The sequence below is a fragment of the Trachinotus anak genome, unplaced genomic scaffold (genome assembly GCF_046630095.1).
Source record: "Trachinotus anak isolate AG129_WGS33_773 ecotype Australia unplaced genomic scaffold, CSIRO_AGI_Tana_v1 ptg000013l, whole genome shotgun sequence".
NCBI lineage: Eukaryota > Metazoa > Chordata > Actinopteri > Carangiformes > Carangidae > Trachinotus > Trachinotus anak.
Genome location: NW_027273864.1, coordinates 3,797,867 through 3,812,776, shown reverse-complemented (window position 1 = coordinate 3,812,776; position 14,910 = coordinate 3,797,867). Strand labels below are relative to the sequence as shown.

The 14,910-nt window shown below is 39.8% G+C and overlaps 1 protein-coding gene across 4 annotated transcripts in view; it reads left to right on the top strand.

The window, feature by feature from the left end:
• The window catches only part of epha8 (eph receptor A8), a 118,544-nt gene extending 103,935 nt beyond the window's left edge, over positions 1-14,609 (top strand). For 3 of the 4 annotated variants that reach the window (XM_071494222.1, XM_071494221.1, XM_071494223.1), the window contains 7 exons: positions 540-725; positions 3,390-3,451; positions 4,284-4,493; positions 8,352-8,501; positions 8,590-8,780; positions 9,735-9,893; positions 11,390-14,609. In XM_071494222.1, coding sequence (XP_071350323.1) covers positions 540-725; positions 3,390-3,451; positions 4,284-4,493; positions 8,352-8,501; positions 8,590-8,780; positions 9,735-9,893; positions 11,390-11,504 — 1,073 coding nt within the window. In that variant the 3' untranslated portion in view covers positions 11,505-14,609. Of the gene's footprint in view, positions 1-539; positions 726-3,389; positions 3,452-4,283; positions 4,756-8,351; positions 8,502-8,589; positions 8,781-9,734; positions 9,894-11,389 lie in introns of those variants that run through there. The other variant, XM_071494224.1, reaches the window with a different exon arrangement.
• Positions 14,610-14,910: the final 301 nt, after the last annotated feature.

Genomic DNA, 14,910 nt, shown 5'->3' with positions numbered 1-14,910 from the left:
GCTTACACACACACACACACACACACAGAGTGAGAATCATTGGCTGAGCTAACTTAAAATCATTGGCTGGTGTAAAGGCTGTGGTGTGCAGCAGAGAGGAGGATGACAGAGCGGAATCAGAGCGTTGCCCGGGTCTGTCAATCAGAGCTCCTTAGACAGGCAGGGAATACTAACACTGTGTCAGCTCCACAATGCACTGTGCTGCATCTGACTCCTGCACACACAAAGACAAGTATAAAGTACAGACCAAATATCAGAAAGTACACTTAGGAGGGTAAGGATAAGCATTAATGAGAGAGAGGCTGATGGATGATTAGCTCACTTCAGGTTGTGCAGTTATATGTGGACAGGCCGCCTATAAGTAGATTTGTTTCCCTTATCTACTGCAGCAAATTAACTTGACACACATTTTCATTTACATCTGCAGCTTAATGGAGGCTGTGGGTGCAGCTAAGCACAGTGCATGTTCAGTAGCCTACAGTGGAATATTTTTAGAGGTTGAATGTAAAGCACTGAATTGGTCTGGTCTTGTTTTTTAGGGGAATTTGGGGAGGTGTGTTACGGACGTATGAGGCTTCCAGGGAAAAGAGACATCCCTGTGGCCCTGAAGACACTGAAGGCTGGATACACAGAGAAGCAGAAGAGGGACTTCCTGGCTGAAGCATCCATCATGGCCCAGTTTGACCACCCCAACGTCATCCGCCTGGAGGGCGTGGTAACCCAGAGTACGCTGCCTCTAAAACTATACAGCAGTATATAAAGCCATCGTTAGGACAACTGACTATGACATAACAAGGCTTCTGGAGCAGAGCACCAACATAATAATTAACATTAAAAATACATTTTAAGCTACGCACGTCATGAAAGGAGGTTTATACACTCTTAGAAGAATAGAGGTGCACCATAAAAGTACAATTCAGTTCAATTCAATTCAAAAAACTTTATTTGTTCCCAGGGAGCGATTTAAAGAGAACAGAGCAGAGAATAGAGTAGCTAAGAAACACACAAATACACAAAAAGAACACACAAGTGTGAGACAAACTGTACACATCCTGGAAGACAATGACAATGACACAGAGAAACAACATCAGTGCAAAACAAAACCTTTGATATTATGATGAGAATGACAATAACATAAGATTGGAGAATGACATCACTGGTGCAGTAAATACAAAACCAAAGTCCAAATTATGATTTATCCATAAAGTGAGGCAGGTTATTATTACCAAAGAAGAAAAAATGGCAGTTCACTCCTACAACTGCAGTACTATTTACTGCGTTGATCAGTATACCTACACCTGAAGTCCCAAATCTATTTACAGCAATACTCATACAGGCCACCGGGCCTAACAAATTCGAGTTATTGCACAGCACTAACAAAATCACACAAACAGTTTGGAGGTTGGGACAGAGCTGAGACGCTGCTGTCAGGTCTGTCACCAGACGACCAGACAACCCTGACATTTTGAAAAGCAGGATGTAGTGAAGCAGCTGACACTTCCCCAGCCAGACCCACGCATCCAGGCAGTCAGCAGGGACCGAGAGGTGAAGGAACAGAGCACCCACTCTCACAAAAAGACACTCACACAACACAGTCATACAGAAAAAAACAATAACCTGTTATTATTAACAGGAGGTAAAAGACAAAAAAAATATTTCTAACAATGACATTACACCACCTCAGTGCCAGGTCCCATTCACAATGAACAGCAGCCTGTCGCTCTTCCAGCTTATGATTCTGTGGGTGCTATAGTGCGTATGTGCTTTCACACAGTGAGAAACACAGAGGCACCACAGTGAACTGGTATTTCCTCGCCATTCTCACCATTCGCCTCCGTGGGATGAAGAGTGCAGGAGAGGGTGTGGTGACGCAAATGGAGAAGCACACTACAATCTTGGTGCCAAGAATGAGTGCGCATTTGCTTAGAGCAGGTCAACTGCTCACTGTGGAATTATATAAAGCTCTCTAAAATCACACAACACCCTCTGCTCATCTTTCCACTTGTATTTCTCAGTTTTTCGACCAGCCGACAAATGAATATGCAGGCGAAAAGACAGGATAAAGATTAATGAGTGAGTTCTTTCCAGCTCTGTATTCTACAGCACTGAGTGGTATATGCTGAAGGTGTTTTCTCTGCAGCCGTCTGAAGGCAGCCGCTATCTGCTCCATCTGCAGTCCCTAACAGGAGCTGATGTCAGCAGATCTGCTGCTTAAATTCAGAGCAACAAGCACCAGACAAACAAAAACCTCAGTGCTTATTATTATTAATTATTCTACGGTTTCTTCTGCAAATCAACAGGCGTGTTGGAGACTGGTACATTGAAAACAGTTCACACACAGTCTCATTAAAAATCCTATATTAATTCAAACTTCTCTCTCCACTAATAACTCCCTGAGGACTGCCTGTTCCTTTCTCCTCCCCCAATGTCTCTATCCAAAACGGCGCAGTCAGGTTTAAGGTTAAGGTTTTATCCTGGTGTTATTTTACAATTCCAACTTTATTTGTGGATCACAGCAGGATCACATTTATGTGGCAACGTAAAGATGACACAGACGACTGTTTCTTTACCAGATGGTCAGCAATCATCGAAATGAAAAAAAAACAAAACTTGGCATCCCCCAGTGCATTGGGCTGGGCATGCATAGGCCGTACTAAGGCTGAGCTAAATGGTAGCATATCTTAATTTATCTTTGCTAATTTGTGCTAAATGTGAACCAGAGCTAAGGATGATGGGAATATCATTGGATTTGCAGATATTCAATCATAAACCATAACTAAATTTAATGACATTAACCATCCAATATTTGTTCACACATTTCACTCAAAACCACAAAGGTCATGCTCAGCTGATCTCAGTCTGGATCAGAGTGGTGGACTGACCGACGGACCTGCATGGCCATATCTAGAGCCAGGCAACGGAACAGCAACATCTCTCTGCTTACAACTACTTTCTTCCAAAGTGCTCCTGCCACATGCCTTCATGGAAACTGTTTCAGTGGGAGGCCTGTGGATTATCCAGAGTACCTGTGATTCATTGGTATGGATAATTATTTTAAACACAGGAGGTAGAGCGGTGGTTGGATGCCAGGCTCCTCCAGTCCATATGTCGACGTGTCCTTGGGCAAAATACTGAACCCCAGATTACCTCTGATAGCTGTTCCATCAGTGTGTGACTGTGTGTATGGTGCTGTATGATTGCATAAATGGGTGAATGTGGCTTCTAGTCTAAAGCACTTTGAGTGGCTGATAACGCTCTATATAAGTGCAGTCCATTTAACCGTATACAAACCATTGCAGCACAGAGTAACAGCATGTAAATATGCTGTTTATGTACTGTAGATATTTGGTGCAGCACAGGAATAATCCTGTATGTTTTTATTTCTCCAGGCAAACCGGTGATGATCATCACAGAGTACATGGAGAACGGCTCTCTGGACTCCTTCCTCAGGGTTGGTGTTGATGCTTTCAGTTCAAAACCGTTTAAGCAAAAGAGGTTTTTTTGATTTGCTTTTAATTTTGTGTCAGTCTTTGGTGCTAATTTACTTTTTACTGAATTTGTCAAAGTTCAGTTGTCCATCTAACTGTGCGGGCATTAATGCGTGTTTTTTTTCCTCGGGCGAGGACATCACTGCTCATCATCCATGTCCAGTGGAAACGTGTGTGTCACTAAGATGTGAGCTCCTCAGCAACTTTAACCAAAGCTTAGATTTAAGCTTATAGCATCTGATTGAATAATCCAGTGGATTTCCAAAAGGCTTTTCTCCACACACTGAGGAAGATGTCATTCTTCACAGGAGAGCGACATCATGCTTACACAATCATTTCTTCCTCAGTAGATGGCTGGAGTCAGGGTTAGGGTTTTAACAAGGTAAAAATACTACACACGTCACTTCCTGTGTAGTAGGGGATCGTTGCCAGGAGACAGTGATCAGACACCAGTGGGTTAGAGTTACAGTGGGTTAAAGTTTTCTTTAATAGGATACGCTATAGGTTGATTTAACATCGTGTTACATCGACAATGTCAGACATCCCCAGTATTTGCTTATATGAAAATACTGCAGATTATAACTTAAAAGCAAATCCCTGTCATGTTTTATTCTCTTATCTTTACTCTGTTCTCTATCTTGATTAAAATCTTTTCCATTATCACTCTTCATCTTTTTTGCTGCAATACCATTACATTTTTTAATTTATTTTTTTTTATCCGCTGTTCAAACTTTCTCTCCCCGCCTCCTCCTTCCTGATCAGTCATTGTCTCCTCTTCTCTCTGCCTTCCTGTAGAGACACGACGGCCAGTTCACCATCATCCAGCTGGTGGGGCTGCTGCGCGGCATTGCTGCTGGGATGACCTACCTGTCTGACCTGGGCTACATCCACAGAGACCTGGCTGCCCGCAACATCCTGGTCAACAGCAACCTGGTGTGTAAGGTGTCTGACTTCGGCCTGTCCCGAGTGCTGGAGGATGACCCCGATGCTGCATACACCACCAGTGTGAGTTTTCACATCGAGGCAAGCATTAATGCAGTGACACACACACATTCAGACACATGCATGGGTCTTCACAAGAGATGGTCTGTATCAGGGAGCAGCAAATAAATATAATGAGACTGGAAAAATAAACAGTAATTTAAAATATGTATAAACCCAAAAAGTATGCAGGTATACATAAATCTCCATTTAAGTATTATTTGTCAAGTTACAGTCACGGCCTTAAGTACATGATCATAATGAGTTCCATGCATGTTTTAAAAGGGCGCTCCAGTGATTTAGTAATGCACTGAAGCTGCAGAAGCTGAGATACTCTGAGGTTTATTTCCAGGGGGCATGAATGATGACTTCTTCAATATCGCTCAGTCATGTGATTTTGCAGTGGTTTGGATATATTTATGTATTTTTATGATAATTTTTTTATGATGTACTTTTTGTGTTGCATCTCGTAATCTTTCCTATTTACAAAACATCATAAAATTTCTTTAAACTTAGATTTAAATTTGGTTAGTTGCAGAAAACACTACCGATCAGGAACAGGAAACCAGCTGTAGTGTTCAAATGGTGAATTTAACCACACACCAGCTGCTAGCAAAGACAACAATGTCAGCAAAGCTTGTTTTTCATTATCACCCAATCAGGAGGTGAGAGAGTCATCGCTTCCAAAGGTCTCTGTTTCTACCCTTCCAGACTAAAGTGCAACCCTGGAGTTTTCAAACTGAAGAAGGGCCAACAGAAGTTTGTGTTTTACAGGCTCAAAAACTCCGGAGTAGTGTGAACATCAAGCGTACACATAGCAAAAGTGATGCGTTTTAAAACTAAAACATATTGTGGATTTAGCCTAAAGAGGCTCCTCCATAGTTTTTTTTTATAACTACTGTTACTAAAAGTTAGTAAGTGCTTGTTTTCTTGCAGCCCATCTCTCATGCTTTGTTAAACGTGTAATAAAATCGAATGTTATTTTGTCCATATTGAGATTCAAAATTACTTAATAATAAAAACTGCTGAAGATGTACTTTTAGAAAACAAGCTTTTTTTTGGTAACTGTAGCTTCCTTTGAATCACATCACTATGAAGCCCATATGGCACCTTCACATTTACATGCATTTATTATGCAAAACATGCAGGATGTGATGAATAACAGCAGTTGCTTTAATGTGGATCAGTTACATCCATGACAAGGTCAGTATCTGAGCCCACACTGATTCCAGTGGGTCTAGAAAAGAAGTCTTTAGAATAAGTTTCCTTAAACCTCCAGACAGGAGGCACCACCAGAACCACAGAGGATATAAAGAAGTAAACGGATCTTTATTGTATAAAGTTTTTGAGTTATTTCTTAAGTATTTTGAATTTTGAACTTCAAAATCCACAAATCCTCTAAGATCTTTTCAATAACCTACATGTGAAGCGATCCCAAAAAAGCAAAACTTAAAATCTCAAGTTTGACAAGTTCAATTTTCTCTTGGCTCAAAGTTAAAATATGTAACTTTTCCACATTAAAATGTCTAAAGGCAAGTAGACATATGTTATATATTTTGTTAAGTTGCGTATTCACATTATCCCAAAACTTTCAAGCCATTTTCAAACTGTTTCATTTGGACGCCTGTCAGTGGCATCATATACTGTTCCCTTTGTCCATGCATCAGAGTGGTGGTTGCCTGCCAGCAGCTAAAAGCTGACTTTTTTTTCCAGGTTTAAGCCACATTTTTACAATACACTTTTTACATCTTGGTCGTTTTTAACTATGTATTTCAACCGGATGAAGGATTTTAGTCATCCGACGTCTGGATCGTAAGTTATCAGAGAAACAAGCTGAGCAAATGTCCTGCCTCTCCATGACGTCCACCAAAGCAGTCTTGGAGAAACTGATTTCTTTAATGTGAAACTGCTACATTGTGTGTTTCTACCAGATTTAATCACTAGGTGATTAAATAATAGAAAATATAATTAATTACAATTCCACTGAGGGCAAAAAGGCAAAAAGTCAGAGAGAAATACAACTGTACAACAGCAATGTAAAAAAAAAAAAAAATACAATCAAAGTCCCGTAAAAGTGGAAGCAAAGTAAAATCATCTTCGTAAGTGCTTCAGGTGAGCCTCCCGATATTAAACCTGCAGCCTCATGGGAACAAATAGATTAAGTCTTCACTAAAAAAGGCCGAGGTGGCTCCTTCCACAGCCTGATGCTATCAGCTTGCAGCACACAGATGGAAATCAGCATTTGACACATTTGTCTGCTACAGTCTGTTAAAGCGGAGCGATCAGATCACAGAAAGCAAGGTGATTACATGCAGCATCACTCTGAAGGGGATAACCTCAGACTGTGATATTATACCCAGTACAGTGTCATCACAGCAAATCTCAAATTAAGGATTGTTAATGGCTGAAGATTAATACAGTTCACATCACTGTCAGAAAATTTGGATAAAGTGAATGAATCTGCTTATTGTATGGAATCAAAGTGACTGCAAAGTCACTTTGAAGAACCTGCAAGTGTTAGGAAGGGATAATGCAATAAGGTTAGTGAATTCCACTGGGTCATGTTGCTGGTTTTAATATTTAGCAGGACATCAGGTGTCTGCAATGGGCTATGTTTTGAGAGTAACCTTCAGATGTTTAAAATAGCCCAGAAGGAGCACTTTGTTTGTTTAAGCAGTGATGTATCCATTTGTCAGCCTAATTAAGTGTCAGCTTTGTATCAAAATAATGTAAGAGGTTCACATACTTGCTAACATTTGCAAGTCTATTCTTGTCCTGACTACACGTCCGCCCTGGCTCTCTTTAGTATTTAATGAGTCATTTAACTTTCTGCTTTCATGAACACTTACTTTGTGATACATTTACTGAAGTACTGTTATTAAGTACAAATTTAAGATTGTACTTTACTTAACTATTTCTATTTTATGCTACTTTTTACTTCTATTTCATTACATTTCAAAGGGAACTGGTTTACTATTTACTTTTACTTCTATTTTAATGATTTATTTACATGATAATTATACATTTAAAGGTCCCATATTGTATAAAGTGAGATTTCCATGTCTTTTTTATTATAAAGCAGGTCTAGGTTCTATATTAATACTGTGAAAGTATCAAAGCTTCAGTCCACAGAGAAATGCACACAGCCTGTATTCAGAAACTGAGCCTTAAAACCAGCCATCAGGACTTCTGTGACTTTGTGATGTCACAACAAAGCAGTTAGCCATGCTCCAAGCCCACCTGGATACATCATCCAGCCTTACTGGATTCGAGTGTTTATCCGAAATCTGCCATATTTTTTTTTATTCAATCATTCAGAAAACAGTCAGCCAATCAGATGAGAGGTTCTGGAATGGAGTCTCTCCTCTGATTGGCTGATTGACCTGTTGTTCCTAAAGCTCCAGAGAGAAGCCTAAGGGAGGAGATGTAACACTACATTGAAATGGTTTTTGGTTCTTAAAACCACAAATATATCTTCTTATGGAGATCAACATTTAATATAAAACATAGGAAAAGTTTAAAATATGGGACCTTTAAGATTCTACAAACAAATCACATAATACACTTATAAAATATGACAGATGTTTACAGGTTAAGCAACTCAATAGTTTATATTATTTATATTATTACAACACAGCAATAATTATATTCTGTACATAATATCATAACTCGTTGAATGCGGCCTTTCCTCTTACTTTTATTATTGCACTATATGTTGGTGATAATACTTTTGTACTTTTACTTACACTGGTATATTTTTATATTTTGGTACAGAATTACCACTTTTACCTGAGTAAAGGATCGGAATACTTGTTAACCTGCATTGAGCTGTTCAAACAGCATCTGGGAATATTGGTTGGTTATTGGTTATGTTCCTGACAGGGTGGGAAAATCCCGATCCGCTGGACGGCCCCAGAGGCCATCGCCTACAGGAAGTTCTCCTCCTCCAGTGACGTGTGGAGCTACGGCGTGGTCATGTGGGAGGTGATGTCATACGGAGAGCGACCATACTGGAACCTCACCAACAGAGACGTGAGCACTTGGATCATCTAAGATAATGTGAAGTGTATTTTCATGCTAGCCACCGTCGTCTCATCCCTTTTTTGCTGTACATGTGCAGGTGATCAAATCTGTGGAAGAGGGCTACAGGCTGCCTGCTCCTATGGGCTGCCCCGCTGCTCTACACACACTCATGCTGGACTGCTGGCAGAAGGATCGCAACGAGAGGCCGCGCTTTTGCCAGATAGTCACCGTTCTGGACAAGCTAATCCGCAACCCAGAGAACCTGAAGTCTATGGACACGCTCTGCAGGTGGGCGGGCCACTGAATAGATCCATGTCTGCAGCGAAGCTACATGGGTGCATTGTGTCACATGCAGAGGAGTCTTTTGATTTAATTTGGCCACGCGGTTCGCCAAAATTTAATCAAATATTGGTTCATGTGATTAGCGGATTAAGCTGCAAATCAAAGCAAGACAGTGCCTGCACGGGGCTGAGAAGATGATCTCTTGGACAATATATGGTGACAGACTGTTAGGCTGCTAAGTAACTGTCCTAGTGTGGGAGGGAAGACTAAATCCAATCTCATCCTGCTGCTATCAAACATGAGCGCGGTGGGATAAAGTTGCAGTGTAAAGTTTCCCTCAAAGTTCTCTGGCAGATGAAGTGGGTGGTTGTGTTCGTTCTCCAATAAGCTCATCTCTGATAGACGCACCGTGTGTTAAGTAAAAGCCCGACTGTGATATTAACATTGATCCGCGGTGAATGTGGAAGCAGGTTTGAGACGACTTCTGGGCTGAAGCCGGACTTGTGTAAATTGCTCAGTTCAGATCCCAGATCGTATGGAGTCAGTGGTGCATGGCATTGTGCTTTTGCATGTGTGTGTGTGTGTGTGTGTGTGTGTGTGAGGGAGAGAGTGTGTGAGGTGAGGGAAACAGTAGGTGGAGGAAGAGGCAGAGGAGAAGGAGGAGTGTTAAGGATTTCTCCCTTTATTAATCTACCCAAAGCAGCCATCCTGCAACCACAGCCGCCACCTCTTCTCTATCATTTTAACTGCTATTGATTTTCTGCCTCAGTTACTAGTGCATTTCAAAGCTGCCTTTCCCCAAGTCGCTCTCGCTCACTACTTTTTGACTCTTTTCTTGTTTTCAGACTCTCTCCAACTAATCGTTTTGTCTTCCCATCTTCCTCTCTCTCTCTCTCTCTCTTTCTCTCTCTCTCTCTATCTACTGCCATCTGTCTCTCTCTCTCTCTCTCTCGGACGCAGCTTAAGCAGTCCACCGCTGATGGAGAGAGCTATCCCCGACTTCAGTAGCTGTAACTCAGTAGACGAGTGGCTGGACACTATAAAGATGGGCCGCTACAAGGATCACTTTGCAGCAGGAGGATACCACACTCTGGGACACGTCATAGGCATGAACCAAGGGTAAGTGCTGACTGTGATGGAGAGTTCAAGGGTGATGGCAGTAGTCAGCTGCTGGGCTCTACCAGCTGCTGCACTGTATGTAGCTTAAAGACCCCGCAGGGTGAGAAACCATTGCACACTGAGCTTAAACTGACTGACACATTGAAGTAAGTTCTAGCTTGTCCACACTTCTGGTAAATCTTTGGAAATACACATAAAATTGGTTTGACCTGCTAAGTTGTCATTGTCATTTTCATACTCACAATGCTGATTTGATCGGTGTCAAGTTCTTGCAGTGATGTATATATGTACCCCATCAGTGACAGGTAGAATAATGCCCCTGGAGCCACTCTAACTTTAATTTGAAAAGCTGCATAGGAAGGGGCCCCAGTGTTTACAATGCAAACTATCTTAATGCAACATCCCCAGTTCAGTTCTGGCTGAGGATCTTTGCTGCAACCTCTTCTCTCTCATTTCCTGTCTACATCTACACTCTCTGCTGCTTCAACTTGCAATAAAAGATTTTTTTGTGTCGTGAACACAACACTGACATATCAAATCTTTGCAAACTACACTATTAGAGAGGTGAGAGTGAATGGAGTCAGTAAGGTTGTGGGCCAGACTACTAAACAATGACCTGAAAGTCACTATACAGCTCTATACAGCTGAGGGCAGTGGTTCCCAGCCTGTGGGCTGGGGCCCACTGGGGGACCGCACATAATGTTTTTCAGTGTTTAAAACAAAATGACTGTTAAAACTATTGATAAGACCTTTTATGTTGCTGCCGGCTGGACCACATTGTATACTTATTTCCTATCTCAGTCTGATTGTGTGCTAAAAGATTACATCTGTGGCACAAACTGGAGAATCAAAATGGATAGCTGGTTAGCAACAGGAAGAATTAAAAGGAAAGAGAGTGAAGCGACAGATGGTGAATCAACAAGTGATCCCTGAATTTACCGTCCTCTGCGCTGAGTTCAGTTGTTTGATTGTCATCGTTAAAATAAAAAGTGCTCTGAGAAGACATCATCTGGCCTCCATATTATTACGGGGGTTGAACGTGGGCCACCAAAATTTTTGAGATTTTTAAGTGGGCCATGAGATGGAAAGGTTGGGAAGGTTGGTCAAGGGAGCTGCAGATTCAGATAATTCTGTAGGTTTGTCACTCACTTTCATATTTTCACATTGTTGTCACAGAAAGATTATATAGCCCTCAAATAAAAAGGTAAAATACTTATCAAAAAGTTCCTTAACACAGATTGAAAGAACAGCAAAGAAGAAAGTAGGCTATGTGAGTGAATTAATGCTCTCCTACATTTAACAAGACAACAGTTAAACATTTAAGACAAAACAACATCAACAGCAAATGAAAAGGTCAAATAGCAGGTTCATTATGGTATAATATACTTAAAAACTGGGGAAGACAGTTTGTGTATAATAGAAGCCTGTGTCACATAAAACTTTTAATCTAAAATGATCTAATTAGAATATGTCTAATATGTGTTTCTGCTGCACAGGGACATCCAGCGGCTCGGCGTGACGCTGATGGGCCATCAGAAGAAGATCATGACCAGCGTCCAGCTGATGAGGGCGCAGGTCCTCAACAAGAGTGTGCCGTCAGTGCACGTATAACTTCAACACTGAGGTTTCTCTCTGCTGAAATCTAGAAAGCCAGGCTTCTATAAAGTCTGGAGGGGCTCCACGGGAAACAAGATGATCATATAAAAGGGAGAAGAAGATGTTTGGGAACTTTACAAGACTTTTTCCTTGAGAGACTGAAGAACAAAACGTGAAAGGTTTTAACTATGGAGCAAGTAAACATGACTTCTTAAGGACAAGTCCGACCTTTCATTATTTTTTTTTCCTATCCGATTACATTTTCTGAGTTTAAATGTCTTGTTTATAAATCGAAAGACTGCCTTAATCACCACAAATGATTTTAATTTTATTGTCTACAAAGAGAAGATAATTTATCAATCATGAATTTATCAGAGTAATATGATTTACTGAACCGGGCAATAGCAAAGAGTGCATGGAGTGATGTATAGGGTGGGGATGGGGATGAGGGTGTTGTTCTGATGACACTCACTGTCCCTCCTGCTGTAACAGCTTGAGGAGGAGGAGGCCCAGAATGAGGCTGGCGTCAGAAACAGTGGAGTGGAGAAAAGTGAGATAGGGCTCACCCGAGTTGCCAGATCGTCTCCACAGTGGAGAAGACCTATTTCACCCCAGGCTATTAATACCAACAACAGGCACATTTCTCCACAGTCCAACCTTGATGAATGACCCCAAGAGAGCCCTAGAGCCCTCTGCCCAGTCTGAAGCTGCACAGCGCACAACTACTGTACTAGGGAAGATGTGTATGATTCAGTTACAGTGCACTTTATTCTACAATCTCTCTGCGTTGTAGAAGCGTTGCAGTTGTGTCATAAATCTCCTCACAGCCACAACTGAAGCCACGATGAAGGTCTGTTAAAGAATTAGCCGTTTGAAAATATTACATGAATAATAAATAACTGTACATTAAAAAACCCAAGAAGGAAAAAGAGATATCTAAAATCCAATGGTGTTGTCAGTAGTTTGCTCTTGTTTGCATTTGTTTCCAAATTTCCTTCCCTATAACAGTAAACCGAGAGGAAAATGTGTTGAAAATACACACAGTATGTTTAGTCATGCGCACAAAATAATTTTGACCATTTCAAATATCATCATAAATAATGCAGCTGAGACATTTTCAGTGCGTTTAGGGTTTTATTTAAAATGCATTTAAAATCAGGTTTAATGTAGAACAAATATATTTTAAATGCATTTCAACTATTATGGATCTATTTAAGCTTCGAGTGTGGAAATTCATTCAAATTAACCTTCACTCACCAGCACCGTTTACTGGTGAAGAAGATGAGATGGGATTGAAAAATGAATCAGAATCTTTTGTCAAACAAATTGACCTCTACTCTTTTTCTAGATCAAATATATTTGAAACTGATTAAAATCATTTTCTTTTTTATATATATATATATATATTCTTTACTATATATGAATATAATGTTTTCACAGCATGCCAGGCAACATGCTCGTCCTTGTTTACTTTCATATGCAAGAATACATTCTCAAGGGATTTTTGAAATGTATTTGCAAGATATTGCAAATACAAATACAATGGCCAAAATTATATTAGCTTAATCTTAATTTGTTTTTGTTTTTTTTTGTTTGTTTTTTTTTGAAGCCATGTCTGCTAACTTAGTAGCTAACAGCAAACTCATTAAAGCAAAGCAGCTGCTATTAACTGTTAACTGACAACTAGATGCTCACTCTAGCTTCCTCTATTAGCAATTTAGCAGTTACTGATTGGTTAGCTAATCTTTGCTAAAATATATATATATATATATTCAAATAGAAAATCAGGAAAATGCATTTTGTGAAAAAATTTTACTGCAAAGCAGCACAGAATTTAAATATCTGCTGAATTCTGTTTTAACTTTAAACACCACCTGTTTACAGTGATTGTTAAGGCCTGCAATATGGCTGCCAACGTCCCACCAAGCACCCAGTGCTGGCTAAATCTAGTCTCTGAGGTGACCACCATTAAACAAAAAAAAACCACAAAAAAAAAAGGTTTAAAAAAAAAACAAAACTATTGTTAAAAAATTTACATTGGTCCATTAGGTTATATTACAATTTACCCTAAAGCAGCCCATGACTGCCAACCCTCAAAAAGTCTGAAGAACATTTTCATATTTCCTTAAATAATCCCTTAAATGTTAATCCTAAAAAATACTTTAAATATTAATCCAATATTAATATGCTGTGCATCGTTTTAGCTTTCTACCAAAATTAGAGATATATTAAAGTGGACTTGTCCAATATCCCCAAGTTGGTGTTTCAACATTTGCATAATATTTTGCTGGGAGGGGTGTGTTGCACCTGGAAGCCTTCTTATCCTCTTGGCATTTATGAACAAAATGGTACAGAAGCTTGTTTAATATTTGGAACCTACTTTTGAGATCAACGTCCGTACTAATACTATTCGGTGCAATAATTCTGTACCCCAGAGTACATATCTGAACACATTTCTACTGTGAATGCTGGGAATATAGTACACATAAGCTACGCAGACTGTAAAATAAAGTGTAACTTCTGATTAAATGTGATTACACTGATTGCCTCAGTGTTGATGAAAAAGGTGAAGATGAACATGTAAGTAGAATGTTTATATCTAATTGCTCTCAAAAGTACATAATCAGCCCTAATTTAAACCCCCCTCTGTGCCATCAAGAGAATGTCTTTTTCTTGTGCACCTCGGTAGGTTTTCCTCTAGATGGTTGATGTCAGTTTTTATTAGAGAAGAACCTCATGCTATTTCTTGAATATGTAATATAGTGACATTTCACTACTGATTTCAAAAGAGCTCTTTTTTTTCTTTAGGATGATTTTGAAGACACTGGACTTGAACTGAAAACCCATATTTTATAAAGTTAGGATATGTTTTTGCTAGATGAATTGATTTATAATGTACAAAGAAAGTTCAGTCACTAGAAGGAAGAAAAAAAAAAACTACAGCAACCGGATTTATTCACTTTTCATTATTTATTCATGTTCATTTGTTTTCCAAATAATACAACTCTGAGAGGTTTTATTACAGTTGATGAATCATCCTTGTTGCTAATGATAAATCATAAATGTGCAAACTGTCCATAAATACACAATAAAGGAACGTTTGTCTGTGTGTGACTGCAACAGTGATTTCCTGCCTATTTATAACACAACAGAGAGCCGACGTCCTGCCTCACTCAGTTCCACTGGCTGTCGGTTGTTCACACATGGATGCTCTAAACCACGAGTATCTGCTGAATGCAAACACAATCATCTTTGCTTAATGATGGATTAAAGCTGTACTAACAAATATTTTTTTACATTAACAATGGATCACATGACCACATGTGATGTCACACTGACAAGCCCATAGAAAAGTTTCCCACAGATGGACAGAGTCATTTAGTCTCTTTTAGCTCATTGTCTTGGTTTTCTGATCCATAAA